The following is a 15,951-nucleotide window of genomic DNA, read 5'->3' on the forward strand; positions in this document are numbered from 1 at the left end:
ATCCTCAAAATAAGAAGTAAAATAACCAATACAGGGTAAAATATGGATGGTTACAGTAGGAAATGTCGGGTCATACCAGATGATGATGCATCTATTTTAGTAGTAATATTTAAGAGTACTTTCACTTGTCACTTCTGTTCAGAGTAGAACAGTCACACTACTCTCTTTGAGTTCAATTGATTACAATAGTAAAATTTTATTTACATTAAGATGATATGTACACAAGAAAAAAGAAGTAATAAATATATGATCCCCACAATGAATCACCAAATTGCACAATTGAATGGGATACAGATTAAAATTAAGCCATTCCAGGGACCTATATTCACCTCCCCACAGCCAAGAAAATAATCCCAGAGAACCTCTACATCAATCGACCATCCTCGTTAGGTTCAACATTCATCCTCAAAACAGAAGCAGGAATATCTCGGGATAGAATGACATTTCCATCAACATCAACTGTACCATATGCAGCAAGATCACGTTCCACAATTCTGCAGAATCCTGGATTTTCGCCTCCTAATCTTACACCATAATACCACAGATGATTCTTAATACTGTAACCAGTCACTGACCTGGAGTATTTCGGAGAATTAGCAAACAGGCCAACAACTCTAGCAAAATTCAGCAAGTTTTCCACCAAACAAAAGACCATCACAAAAGGACTCCGGCCAGGCCGGTCTCTTCTTGGAAACTCAACATTCTTTCTTGCAGAATTATACTGTCTGGCTACGAGATATTCATATTACTGATTTTTTTTTTTTTTGTTTCCCATCCGGTGTCCAGTGCCCGCATTGGAGCCCCGACTAATCCGGATCGCGCGTTGCAGGGCCCATTAAGGTGGAGCTCCCAACAAAGTTTTCTCCGTACCCAGGGTCGAACCCTCGACCTCTAGTTAAGGGTCATATTACTGATTTAATAACCCTTTGGTAAGAGGAGAGTGAACTGAAAAATATTAACTTCTCTCTAAGCTACTACGATCTAACTGATTTGTATGACCTACTTCAGTTCAAATGGGTTGAATTGATTAATCTTCAGTTTTATGATTGGGGATTGGTAGATTATTTCAAACTGTAAAGGTAATAGGTTTATAAACAAGACCAAACACCAATAATTGAATCAAAGAATGATAAGAGTAATTAAAAAGATCATGGTGAAAGAAGAATGCTATCTACTAGATATATAGCAATTAGGTCGAACAAACTAAGAATGAGGTAATTTCTTTCTAGAATTAGCTCGTAAACCATTTGACAGTGACAGGCGTAAAAGAATTGTACTCAGAAACACCAATGAAGCTCTTACAAATGTGATTGTTCAAAAGAGAAACAACAACATTCAGTCTTATTTCGTAATTTAGTCGAATCTTTTCTATTACTACTTTGTTTCCATTTTATCACATTTGTCCAATTTATTCATTCAAGGTGAACTTTTTGTGCGTAGTGTTCCACAGAGATTGTTAAGAGTTTTATTCTTCACAATTTGTAAAATGAACCAACCCTCTGACTGAAGAATGAGAAACCTTATCGGCGTAATGACAATGATGCAGTGTATCCTGTACTAATACTAATTTGCTACTCGTATAATAATTTCTCCTCTGTTTTTTATCTGACCAGCATGAACTATGTTTAATACATACACCAATTTGCAGTTCTCTTGTAAACTGATTACAGATAAGTCCATGACAGAGAGGAGTTACCTGCTACAAGAAGGATCTTCCCCAGAATTATCACAAACCTTTTCAACTGCGTAGACAAGAAGTCCAAAACCGAGGTTATGGAGCCACACCTGCAATATCGGAAATTTCAATTACAAGAGTAAAACCAAGGATTAACCTATGACAACAACAATTGAATTGATACAACAACAACAACAAACCCAGTGTATTCCCACATAGTGGGGTCTGGGGAGGGTAAAATGTACGCAGTCCATACCACTACCTCCGAAGAAGTAGAGAGGTCATTTTCCGATAGACCACCGACTCAGGAGCCATTGAATTGATGAACGTGCAAAATAAATGATAGCTTACATTCAATTTATTCAAGCAGAAAATGAGTTTGCGAGCAACATACAACAATGTATAAAATTATATAAATAATCATTAAACGGATAGCAGGAGTTCAGGCACAAATCAACATTCTTCTGCTTGTTACACTGCTTTCTTGAATAAATACAAATGCAACTTTTGAATAGCTAAATCACTGTGCTCAAGACATTCATTACACAAAAGGTTGCTATTTTTCACAGCTACATTGCAAGCAGTTTAAAATTAGGCACAAATATTTGAGTTGTGCTTGTAGAACAGTTACCTCCGTAGGAAAATGATGATAAGTTTTTTGAGGGAAATAGTGATAGTATGGGGGCAGATGAGGAACAATATCATGTTCATGTGTGACCCGAATTGTATTTGGTACCCATTTGCTATAGTAGGACGCAAAAGCAGCATTCCCGATTCGAGGTTGTCCAAATGTCATAACTGAAACATTCCGTGAGCCATAATTTACCTGGTAAGAATATATATTAAAGTCAATAGAACCACTAGCTCTTCTTTCTGGGGGCGAAGAGGGGGAAGAGGGGGTTCCTTTTATAACTATAAGTAGAACATCTACAACTGGATCAATAGAAAATACTCCCTCCATTCAGTTTTACTCGTTACAAATAAAGATGACACACCTATTAAGAAAAACAATTAATAACATGGTCATTAAACCATAGTACCTCTATTAAATGGTGTTTACATTGTGTCTTGAAATTAATGCGGAGAAAAAACAATTAAAGGGTAAAATAGGAAAAAAGTTGTCTTTTCTAGATATGTCAAAAATGACAAGTAAAAGTAGAAATTCAATTAGAAAATTAGTGACAAGTAAAAGTGAACGGAGGGAGTATTAGTAAAAGAGAGCGAAAACACATTCTTATTAAATCATAAATTCATAATTAATGAAGCAATGTGGGAAATTGAGTCATGTAACTATTCGTCAGGTAGTGCAAAGGCAATAATGCTTACAAGGGTATTCTATAACCTGAACTATCTTATTGGAAAAGCAAGTCAAAGTATATAGATGATGGGAACTCATACAAAACAGCAGCAATATACATACTGTGAGATCCAATCCACAAAAAGCAGCCATGGCCCCTCCCATTGAATGTCCTGTCACCATAATGGGAATGTGTCCATACAGCTCTTTTGCTCTTTTAACAGCACTTAGCACTCCAGGGCGTAATGTTGTGTTGTGGTAAGCCGAATAAAATCCATGATGCACCTGTAAATAACTGACTTTAATCTTCCGGCAGAAAAGATGATTAATACACAAATCAGAAGCCTAATAGCTTTAAGTGTTGTACACTCACCATTGCATTTTCCATTCCAGGATATTCTATATCAAGTTGCTTCCAGAATAGATCAGCAATCCAATTCTGTATGCTGCATCAAAAAAGCACATGAACTTATAATCATCAATATGTTGGAGATGCATAAAACACAATGCAACTTTCCACGTGAAGCACAATCACACAGCAAAATCAAAAAGAATCTCTGAGCTACATTTCTGATTTCACAACTTATAGCCTGTCTGGCCAAGCTTCCCAAATCTGCTTATTCTGAAGAGGTGCTTCTGTCAGGAATGCTTCTCAAAAAAGTATGTTTGGAGATTAGCAGTTTCTGATTGGCTAATCAATTTGAAAAGCACTTTTTCCAATATTAGAAACTTCTGCTGCTACTCAAAAATACTTGGTTTTTCATAAAAGCATGGCCAAACACCTAAACTCTCTAAAATAAGCACTTGCCCTTTCCAGAAGCTTGGCTAAACAAGCAAATAGACATGAAAGGTCTGGTCAACTTCCCAGTCCCTCCACCTTCATTTTATTCTCCTCCATTAAAGAAAGAAAGCTGAATTACTTGAACTTCTCCTCCTCTACCTTGAACAATGACAAGACCTCTCTTCCCTATCATCTGAAGTTAATGGCATTAACTTTAAATGCCCGTCTAACCAAAAGAAAACTTCTTTTTATGTGTGCCCTTATTCTTTAGCTGGGTTCGACTGGGAAGCGGAAAGCGGTAGGGGTAGAGCTAGAAGCTGGCATACAAATTCGCCCGAACTCAGTAGCTTTAATTCATACCATGTATTTGTATTAAGAAACTTGCTAAATATGCGTGTGGGGGGGGAATGTAACAGCTCGGTGCACTAAGATTATACTTAGAACCCAGTAACTAATACCTAATGTTATCCACAATGAGAATCTTATGATCCAACATTAACTCCTGGTAATGGCTTTGAAGATCAAGAGGGAGAGGAAGAAGAGGATTGTGGATGATCGGCCAAGGATCAAATGGGTAGCTTGACTATGGCCAGTGCCTTGGAGCTGGGGGAGAAGTTGATAGTATGGGGCTTAGAGGAGTAGTGGGGATGCGGACGGTATGTAGAATAGGACTACTAGTTGCATTAGGAAAGCGGCTAAAGAGGTGTTGGGATCTTGAGAGGCCGTTTTGGTGGGCATCGAGGTGACTGATGGTGGAATGGAGAATTTCAAGGGAAGGTGGAGGCAAAGAAGGTGGCATATGCAAAGTTGGTGGAAAGTAAGGACAATGAAGAGAAACAGATGAATAGGGAAAGGTATAGGATGGCGAGGAAGGAGTCTAAGTAATCAATTACGGGATCAAAAATGGCATCTTTGAACACTTGTATGCATTGTTATCAAAGGCGCGCTTAAGCCCTAAAGTGAGGCTCAAAACGTGTTGAGCGCTTCGCCTCGCTTTATGTGCGCTTCACTGTCATCATCAAGTTTCGAAGGCATACTTTTCCTTGCCAATGAGTCTCTTCTGAAGAGAGACACTAAACAATTGATATTTCAATTTATCGTAATTGTTATTCAATTTCTTTGTTCACATATTTGTCGTTCATGCTTATAATTATTAGTCTTGGACTAAACATAAATATTTGTACTTATTCTCCCTTTGCGCCTTTTTTCATTAAAGCATATACTTTTATTGCGCTTTGCACTTAAGCCCCGACAAGCCTTAGAGCTTTCTTGCGCTTTTCGCTTTTGATAGCACTGCTTGTATGCAAAATTAGAGGACAAGGGCAGGAATAAGAAGTTGAACAAGCTAGCCAAGGCCAGAGAGAGGAGGGCTTATGAATGGACCCAGTGAAGTGCATCAAGGATGAGGACGACAAAATACTGAGGCACCCATTAAACAGAGATGGCAACCATACTTTGATAAACTCCTGAACGAAGAAAAAGGCACAGTGCTGAGGAGTTGGAACATTCAAAGAGATGTCACAACTCACAATTGTGGGTATTGTAAGCGCATAAGGGTTGACGAGGTTAAGGGTGTTGCTCTTAGGATGCATAGGGATAAAGCAATCTGTCCAGATGAGATCCCAACAGAATTTTGGAAGAGAGCATAAAGGACATGTATGGAGTGGCTGACTGAGTTATTTAATGTCGTTTTCAAAACAAAGAAGGATTTTGTTTTTAAAGGATAGTTGATTAAGTACAATGATGTTGTACTGTACAAGGATAAGGGTGACATTTAGAATTCCAACAATTATACTGATATAAAGCTCCTAAGCCAAGCTATGAGGTTTGGGAGAGAGTAATAAAGATGAGGGTGAAGAAGGAAGTAACAATTTCCAAAAATCAGTTCGGATTCATGTCGGGGCGATCAACTACAAAAGTCATTCATCTTGTACCAAAATTGGTGGAGCAATATATGGAGAGGAAGGACTAACACATGGTATTTACCCACCTAGAAAAGGCTTACGACAAAATCCCAAGGGAGGTTCTTTGGAGTTGTTTATAGGTTGTACCTGTGGCATTGTGACACAAGTATAGGGCAATCAAGGATATGTATGATAGAGTCAAGACTCGGGTAAGGACTGTAGGACGAAACTCGTAGCACTGTGCATTTTTTATGGGGTTACACTAATGATCAAATCTTAGCCCGTTTTTATTTGCTTTGGTGATGGATATATTGACAAGACAAATTCAAGGTGCCATGGTGTATGCTATCTACAGATGATATAGTTTTGGTTGACGAGGCTCGCGTCTACATTAATGATAAGATGAAGGTTTAGAGACGAACCTTAGAGTCTAAAGGTTCAGGTTGAGTAGGACCAAGACAAAATACTTCGAGTACAAATTCAGTGACGTAATGCATGAGGTTGACATGGAAATGAAGCTTGATACGTAGGTCATCCAAAAGAGAGGAAGTTTCAAGTATGTTGGTTCTATTATCCATGGGAATAAGGAGATTGAAGAGGATATCTCTCATCGTATTGGTCCAGGGTGAATAAATAGAGGCTCGCAAGTCCCATCTGGAGTCTTATGTGACAAGAATGTGCCATCAAAACTTAAGGGCAAGTTCTACAAAGTGGAGGTTAGACCAACTTTGTTGTATGGACGCTAGTCATGAACTCTCACATTCAGAAAAATGAAAGTTGCGGCAATGAGAATGTTGTGATCGATGTATGGGCATAGTAGGAGAGACGGAATTAGAATGAGGATATCTGGGACAAGGTGGGAGTGGTTTTGGATGATAAGATGCGAGAAGTGAAGTTGAGATGGTTCGGGCATGTGAAAGAAATGCACGGATGCCTCAATGGGGAGGTGTGAGAGGTTGGTTAGCTATGGATGGTTTCGGGAGAGGTAGAGGTAGACCGAAAAAGTATATAAGAGAGGTGATTAGACAAGACATAGCGCAATTTCAGCTCACCGAGGACATAATTTAGATAAGAGAGTGTGAAGGACGAACTGGGATAGTTAGTAAGCAGGAGTGTGTTGTCTTGCTATCCGTTCTTATTAGTACTTGTATTATTGCTCATGTAATTTCTTATCTTTCGATTTCTGTTACTATCTATTGTTTCTTATACCTCGATTATTGTATTGTTCTGCTGTAGTTTCCATTCTGTTACAATCTGTTAGTTTTGTTATTATCTGTTGTTTCTTGTATTTCCATTACTTTTATTTCGAAATTGCTTTCGATTGCTTTTTCTTGAGTCGAGGGTTTATCAAAAACATCCTTTCTACCTCTGAGGTAGGAGTAAGATTTGCATACACTCTACCTTCTCAAGACCCCACTTTGTGGGACTATACTGGGTATGTTGTTACTGTGTTCTAAAGTTCAAATCCTAACTCTGCCTCTCGAAGGTGGCAGTGGCAACCGATAAGAGAAAGGGTGTTGTTGGTGATAGAAGAAGCGTATTTTATTTTATTTTATTGCAAAAAGGAATAATTGAAAGCATTAAAGAATCTATAGCATGAAAATTGAAGAAGTGCTCAAGGGTACTAATGGTCATTTAAGAGCATATTTGGCATACCTTATCAGTTTCAATGGCCTTGTTAACTAACTTAAAAAGTAGGAAGATCCCTGTAACATGTGAAGCTAGAGGGATGGCTCGTATTATTTCTCAAACTAGCGAGATTCAATTTACTTTAATCACCGAGATTCTTTAAGCCTGATAAAACAATAGATAAGGTCCACATAATTCACCCAGAACATCAAAAGAAGCCCAGAGTTTTATGAATGTCCAAATAGCTCCATCAGGTGAGAATCCACATAACATATCCAGCAGTCCTAACTTATAAAGGTCCAGAGCTTTCTGTTCCCCCAGACAAAAGTAAAGTACCAAATAATATCCACTTATTCTAATCACTAACAGCTGCGAACCTACAAAACTTTAGCAATGATAAAATTCTCGTTCAACCGTTTATTATTTTTGTTAAGACCAATGTTTAAAAGACAAAAGATCTGCAGTGAGGCCATCCACTTGCAACGAGGCAATGGATATACCCTGAAGAATGCTATACTGATTTTTATTTATTTATATATTTTGTTGGGGGGGGGGGGGGGTAGGTAATGCTATTACAGCTATTAATTTCTAAATTAGACTACCTTGAAAATAGAATCAAATTAAAAAAGGAACTTACCGATTAAAAAAGATGCAAACTAAAAAGAGATCCAAAATGAGACCTAGAAATATGGGAAACTTTACGTTGTTACCTTCATATCTCATCTATTCTGTAAAAATTTTACACAAGATCCATACCTACTGACTAAATTAACCCTTTTAAGTATTTTGTTTTGAATTTGCATTGGATAAAACAACAAAAAGACCTCCAAGTATAGCTTGGTGCAGTAAAAGGTGTAATATTGTCCCTAAGAGCGTCTTGCATTGTCTGTCCAAAGTAGAAGCCGCTAATCAGAAAATTCCATTTCACACCACGAGTATCAGTCAAATGTTTTAACTTGCACAACTTAAAATACTTGAATAAACGGATAATTCTAGCAGTATCTCTGTCCGTCATCTAATTCAACAAACTCTGCTAGACCAACACGAGTTTGCTATATTATCATATCGGCTTACAAGCCCATAATAAAGTAAAAGATTGTATACATGCGGTTCATATTTTCCAAATTATTACTTTGCTAAGGATCTAACTTGCATGCAAACAGTTAAAAGATAAAAATATAATAATAACTCTTTGCTGCATGGTTTTATTAGATTGGTTATCAAAGCTCTTATGTCCACTGATTTATCATACAGGCGTTAAAACTTAAAAGTAGATAGCAGATTTTCCTTTCAAGAAAAATGGTTTTCAGCTGGACTTTCTTGCAAATGTAACGAAAATTTATTAAAGAATATAGCACCCAAAGAGTGCTATGGATAAGTAGTACAACCCCAACAATATGCATGTTAATTCCCTAGCTACATGTGAAAAAAACTAAATTAACCATCTATTTACTTCATGTACATATTCATTTTTACAGCAAAAGACTAAGAGAGCTAACGATCTATGCTTTTTGAGCTGAACTTATGTATGACAGTATGATATAAACTAGTCAGAATTATTATCTGCAGAATAAGACATTTTTTAACATTTTTTAATCACCATACAGTCAGATTAAACATGGGACCACATGGATGATGAGAACAGATCGGAGTAGAATGAAACCTGGTTGCCTGAGTGCCTCGGAAAGCTATTACAATGGCATTAAGATCTGGAGCCACCCCCACATATGCCTGCAATTGATATCAATAGTTAGAACCAAACTAGCGCCTCAGAATGAGAGCACAACATGCTTTTGCACTATTCGATATTCACCTGTAGACATAGCTTCACATCAACAATGAGATCTAAAATTTGAAACCCCTGCACAAGATGAAGCTTCGACAAATTAATCATATAAGAAAAGTACGGATGAAATTTGCATAAAGCTTCTCCTCAACCTGAAGAATCTATATATAACAATCTGAACAAAATACCTTCGTCAAATCATTACATCTGGGGCATGTCCAAGTAAACAGTTCTGTCAAATCTGACACATAGACCTACAAATACAGAGGTCATTTTTGTTATACTCTAGGTGATGAAAGTCCTCTCAACAAGAAAGTCACAAGTATGGACGTAATTGGTCCCCAATAAAACAGCCTGAACTAATGAAGTATGGATTATATTAACCACAAATCAAATGCAGAAAAATGAGTAAGAAGAGTTCAAGGAATATAAAAATTAAAACTACACAAAGAAACTGGAAATTTGGATTTCAGTCCATCGTTTATGGGTAAAGTCCAATTTTGGTCATCATGATATCCAGCCAAGCACATCAACCATTTATCAAAAAAAAAGTAAGCGATTAACCATCAATTAAAATATTTCTGACCTCTAACGTATTCGCTTATTTAAAATGTGAGAAAAACTCACCGTTGCGGCATATTCCACCAATATGGTGGCAAGAGTGTGATTGTAGATTGACCCTTGATCCTTCGCTTTAAGTTCTACAGCCAAAAAAAAATTAACTATAAGTAGTTATCTATAAATCTGTTGTCATTTATCACTTTGAAAATATGAAGTGTCTATGGAGAACTTATGTTTGCACCCAAAAGTGCATAACAAAGCAGACAATGCCTGTACAAGGATCTAGGTTGCTTTACTTGAAGCTTTAATTACCATTTGCACATAAGCATAGTTCAAAGTATCCATTGATACCACTACCTATCTCTTTATACATAGTGGGAATTACCTTGTCCAACTCGGTAACTCAACACAACAATAAGCTTGCAAAATATTTGAGACATGCCCAGTGTCTCAGCTGAACTATCCATATATGGATGTTTAAAATGCTATCTCAACTGAAAATATCAGTCTTGGTTCATAAATTTCATTAGATTTTTGTCTTCCTCTCATATCCTAAACCATTCCTAGCCCATTCTTTTCCCAGACATGAATGACGTCATCTTGGTTAAAAATGCATTACCAACGCCAAGAAGAGAAAAAACTCAATCAATTAACAGGCTAGGCAGTCCAGGTATGAGCAATGAAGGGCAGTATTAAACTTGGGTCTAATAGCAACTGTTTGAGAGGGTCTGGATTAGAGTTTATATATTAATCCAGATTATCTATTGCTTCATTGGTTATGTTTATCTTGCTATTTTGTTGTCTTTATTTTCCTTTCTATCATGATTTATCCACACTTGCCGTGAGCTAGATGTCTATTAGAATCAGCCTCTCTACCTCGCAAATATATGGGTAAGGTCCGCATACATCTTGTCCTCCCCAGACACCACGTGTGGATTATACTGGGTATGTAATTATTGTCTATTAATCCAGAAACAATCAAGAAAGAGAGAGAGTTGCTTAACAATTTATGTAGCAACTATTCAGCTTGACTAATTATACTGATAAAGTTTTTCGATATATTCTAATTATACATAATCTCATAGTAAATACAGTCGGATAAAAATGTACTGCACCCATAACTATAGCAAATTCAAAATTCAAATCAAAGTATGTGATTAGTATAAAGCAGTTTATAATTACCTCTAGCAGTTGAAGAGGCAATTAAGCACACAAATATAAGGCCTTTTAACATAATTATTCCATCCATAGCCTGTAGATTGAAGCGGAGAAGGAAGAACAAGGAACAAGGGGTCAACTAACTATTGGGCCTGGAATTATTACGCCAGTAGGCGATAGGTGCGTTTCGTGCCCCCGTCGATTCCCCCACTTTATATACTCCTAATACGTAATCTGTGGGACCCTGTCGCGTTCGGCCAACGCCCGTGATGCGGTGGTAAATAGAGCCACAGATGTTTTCTAGTTTACCGTTGGGTAATTTTGAGTATAATATATTTTTATTTTTAGTTGTTACATTTCTTTTCTTTTTTACTCTTTTAAGTATATTTTATTATTATTATTATTATTAACCATATATACAAGCCAATAATCAGAGGACGAACACTGCACCAACTAATTGTACGAAAAGGAACAAAAGTTGTACATTTAATGGGCATTGAAAAACTGTAAACGTTACTAAGTCCAACACGTGTACTGAAATATTTTCACTTTCTCTCTCCAGAGCATTACCTAAATCTTTTCCCTTCTCCTCTATTTCTTCTCTCACTCTTTCCCACCCAATGGAGCAAATGAATCTTATTCTCTACTTTTCAATTTGTCTAGATATGTACTGTATTTTTTAGTTCAGGTAAGTTTTCATTTATATTTCTTCGTCTAATTCACCAATTTTGCTGATAATGGGGCTTCAATAGCATCTGTGATTGTTGGTTCTTGAAGTTTTTGCACAGATATTTGTTAGTCGCATCGTCTACTTCAATCAGTGACCACAATTTAACCAGATTTCACAGTCGATGGTTAGAGAATTTGGTTAGTTTTTACTAGGAGTATACAGACTAAACCGTCAAGTTAAACCGAACCGACGAACCAAATCAAATCGAGAAAAAAATTCGACTTATGATTTGGTTTGATTGATTTGGCATTAGACAAAAAAAACCAACCATTCTTGGTTTAGTTTGGTGTTAACAAAAAAAAAGTTAAACCGAACCCAAATCAAACCGACATAAAAAATTAATTATAATCTACTTTTTCAACTAGTTTTAGTAATTGTCAATAATTTGAAAGTAGGTGTAGATATATATTTAGAGCTGAGTCTTTAAGTTGTAATATTTGTCCATTAATTGCTAATTAAATGATCAAAAATCCAATATAAACTTAAAACCTAAATTTTTCACTCTTCATCTCACTTTTTAGTTTCAAGAGAGTTTTCCACTTCTCATTTTTTCATAATTATGATTTTTCATTAGAACATGAGTGAAAACATATTTAATCTAGTTTTCGATCATAATATAATTATAAAAACTAAAGATTACAAAAAAGAAATCGAAAAAACCGAAAGAATCGAAAATCCAAAAAAAACGACTAAAACCTAAACCGAAAAAATAAATTTTTTGTTGGTTTGATTTGGTTTATAGTTTTAATAAACAAACATGATTGGTTTGATTTTATTTTAGTAAAAATTGAACCAACCCGACCCATGTACACCCCTAGTTTTTACAGTTATTAAAAAGGTAAAATACGCATGCAATTCATTTACAAATTTTGATTCCTTGAAATTTCTGGAAATATTTATTTTGAACTATAGTTTTCGTATTGTATATTCAATATGCATGCTATGTTGGTATATGATTTTCACATTGATGCACATGTGGTGTTTGATAATATGTCTGAAACATTAATTTCTTAGTAGTTTTTTCAATGTCCTAGCAAAAAATTGATTCCAAAATTGATGAAATGAGAAAAAAAGAATGGCAAAAGAACAAAGAGAACAGGCGATACATAGCAAAATCGACTTCAAATTGAAAAAATGAGAAGAAGAAAAATGACAAAAGAACAAAGAGGCTATCCTACTGTTGATATAGTAGAAGTATTGAGGTGTTGGACGCATGCCCTACAACGTGTTCATAAGCAATCCCTTCAATTGGTATGCTGATTCTATAAGTCCTGTTAAAACTCTATTTTTTCTCTCCGTAAAAGGCATGACAGAGCACACTGACCAACTCTTTTAAGGAAAATTCATTCAACATATCTTCTACAAAAAAAAAAGTGAGTTCAATTTAATTACTGCAATACATTATTGAATGCGTGGACAGAATAATAATATAATGTACAAGTGAAAAAATTAACAAGTTATAATTGAATTTAAGTTCTTTTTGTATTCAAATACCGCTTAATCACTTGCTTGAGGTAAAAGACAAGTATCACCTGAATTATACTCGAAATTGTTATGACATATCTAAATTTTACGGCGGTTCTATTATTGCTTAATTTCATTTTTTTGTATTTTATACTTTTTTTTGATAACGTGACTGCTAAATAACAGAATATTTATGTACTCCTTTTGTGCTGACTTAACAACCATATTTGCTTAAAAGTTAGCACACAAATACAGAAAGCATAAGTTTAGGGGTAAGAAACTTATAGCTGAAACTCTACTGTACTAACTTCATCTAGCTTATGTTTGGTTTTCTAATAAAGTTTAAATAGACTACGAATTCAGGTTGCATGAAAACATATACATATATATCGGCAAAAGCTAATAATGGAGAGGGTGGCTTTTTAAGAGTTCACATGATGGTGGTACTAGTGGTCATGCAGAGTCCTTGACCGCAACCCTTGTCGAACATAAACAACTCCTTACAAGTATACAGGTCTGATTGAACATCAATCTAATTTGTTTAAAGGAACAACATGCCTGCGACACTTTTTCTGAACTAGATCTGAACTTGATAAGGACAATATGGTAGTATCATTGTCCCAATTGATGTTTTGATACGTTTAGATATATGCTAAGTTAAGAATGTTATACTATCAAATGTTGAATCACTTTCATTTATTTAACCTGTAGATGTTTTCGTTGATTCTGGATATTGTCAATAGGTTTTGTGTTATTTGAAGTCTGCTTTATATCTTCTTAATAGAAAAATTAGAAGCAGATTTACATTTGATTCATGTTTATTAACAGAAATAAAGATGAGAACTGTGAAGAGTTAATACTTAATAACAAATCTAAAGAGATTGGGGAAATACTGAAAGTTTACTTTTTATGTAGGAACTTATTTGGTCTCAGAACTTAATCCACTAATTTAAGTAATAAAAATAGTAAGAAAAAAAGAAGGCAAGAAAGAGAATTTAATAGTTGAGTGACCATATCAGAAATTAACCCGACAAGTGCAATATAATAGAAAATTGTGCAGTTTTGATAGGGTGCTCCAAAATTACCAAAACATTTGTTTCATCCAAAGAATTCATTAACGTGATTTCAGGTACATTTACTGTCACCTGATTCAAAGTAATTTCTTATTCTTTCACAGTGCTCTGATTTGATTTTTGAACGTGTTATAAGATCCAACTTCATTGATTCTAGCTCCCCTGAGTTAAGTCAAATACTCTGTCTTAAAAAAGAATATCTTGATTATTCAATTTAATCACCAATAACTCAAAAGTTTAACATTGTTATTTTCAGACTACAATTCTTCTTATTTCTTAGATATACAAGTTTCATTGATACAACAAGTGCTTTGATTAACATGCACTTTTATTTCTCAGTGGTTGGACGCAATGTCGAAACTTTATTAAATATCTCTTCTGCTTTTTGTCTAAGTAATGTGCTGAAATTTAAACTGAACATATCATGTTGTGTAGTAAATAATGTTTACCTGTCCTTTGATGATGATAGTAGAATCTATTAACTGTCTTCCCTTTTTCATTTGTTTGTGAAAATTTAAGCATGTCCGAGTATTCTTATTATATGTTTTTCTAATTTTATTAGAGAGGTTTGAATTAACTCCTCCCTATTGTATTTCTTCGGAGATAAAGAGAGTTCGAAGATTAATATTCTTCTTTACCTTTTCCTTTAGCTGATAAATGTTAGTACTTAAAATTAATTAGGACTAATTTTAAAGAGGTAATTAGTTTCCAAATGCTGATGAATTCAATATTTAGGCTAGCAGACTTTTAAAGAATCCTTACTGTTTTTATAGTTTCTCTAATGATTTTGATTTCTTATGTAGTTTTGTTTTTTTCCTCTTGACCCATTAATTAATTGGCATGCAGAGTACAAAGATGAAGTTGTGAGATGTTTAAAGATAACAAGCAAATATGTGACATGAGTGATTATGGTTTAAACAATGCCACCGATTTTGAAGAAAGCTGAAATTGAAATAGCAATTGCAGATTATATAATGTCGCCTGTAGTGCTTCTGATATAGTCCTAATTTGAACTGTCATAGAGTCCAATAGATGGATTAGCGATGTCTTAAAATTTGAGAATTAGCTTAGCAATTTTTTTCATCAATATTAATTGTAAATATGCATATTTGTGGTAATGCATCTTCATTATGTTATCTTTTATGCTTTTACTTTGTTACTTTTTTAAAATACGTTTGTAAAGAGATATGTAAGCTTTATATTTGTTTCTCAATTGATTACTTTTTCATTACCGAATGACTATACAAAGCATTCATGAATCAACCAGTTTGTAAATTAATATGGTGGGCCCGTGCTGAGTACGGACCTTGCCCATCTAGTTTTATATAGAGGAAAGGACAGAAATGATACTTCAAATTAAACTATTTCCATGAAAATGGCTATGGAATTTAAATTTCACTTTCTAGCCATTTCAAATTACTGGCTTGTTTTATACTATTTCTACACATCTTCTATACAGTTTCTATACAAATCTTATACATGTAAATATTCTATATGAAAATTATACAATTTTGATACACAATTTATACAATAACTGTACCTTGTTTTCTTACATGTTCTATACAACAATTATATAATTTTCATACACTTTCTATATATTTTTTTATATATATTTTATACATATACATATTTGATAGAAGTATACAATTTCTATACATATATCTTATATGAGAAAATGGTCTATTACCCCCCCCCCTCCAACCTTTAGTCGAAATTCCAACTACACACTTATATTTTGCAGGGGTCATATGACCCTCTGAACTATTTTAAAGTGAAATTATTACCCCCTGAACGCTGGACATGAGAGTGTGTTTCACTCTCTTTAAAGAGAGTGAGAATGTGTTTCTTTTATTAAAAAATTATTTTTAATATTTTTTTATTTTCTTTATTCAT

At 34.8% G+C, this 15,951-nt stretch overlaps 1 protein-coding gene and 1 long non-coding RNA gene across 4 annotated transcripts; one reads left to right on the forward strand and one right to left on the reverse strand.

Annotated features, from left to right (window-relative positions):
• Positions 1-50: 50 nt before the first annotated feature.
• LOC107873056 (lipase) lies at positions 51-11,171 on the reverse strand. Of its 2 annotated transcripts, XM_016719761.2 has the most exons (10): positions 10,816-11,171; positions 9,700-9,773; positions 9,261-9,326; positions 9,100-9,147; positions 8,950-9,017; positions 3,346-3,418; positions 3,096-3,257; positions 2,307-2,501; positions 1,697-1,785; positions 51-575 (listed from the first exon to the last, which is right to left on the reverse strand). In XM_016719761.2, exons 1-10 carry the CDS (start codon positions 10,880-10,882, stop codon positions 365-367), a joined length of 1,053 nt encoding a protein of 350 aa, XP_016575247.1. In that variant the 5' UTR covers positions 10,883-11,171; the 3' UTR covers positions 51-364. The 2 variants fall into 2 exon arrangements, with proteins under 2 accessions (XP_016575247.1, XP_016575248.1); XM_016719762.2 differs by lacking the exon at positions 51-575 and having other exon boundaries at positions 1,693-1,785.
• Positions 11,172-11,229: 58 nt separating this feature from the next.
• On the forward strand, positions 11,230-15,194 carry LOC124899729. Of its 2 annotated transcripts, none has more exons than XR_007057245.1 (2): positions 11,230-11,479; positions 14,905-15,194. It is a non-coding gene; the product is annotated as an uncharacterized LOC124899729 (long non-coding RNA). The 2 variants fall into 2 exon arrangements; XR_007057246.1 differs by lacking the exon at positions 11,230-11,479 and adding an exon at positions 12,201-12,772.
• Positions 15,195-15,951: the final 757 nt, after the last annotated feature.

Source organism: Capsicum annuum, chromosome 6 (assembly GCF_002878395.1).
Source record: "Capsicum annuum cultivar UCD-10X-F1 chromosome 6, UCD10Xv1.1, whole genome shotgun sequence".
NCBI classification, from domain to species: Eukaryota; Viridiplantae; Streptophyta; class Magnoliopsida; order Solanales; family Solanaceae; genus Capsicum; species Capsicum annuum.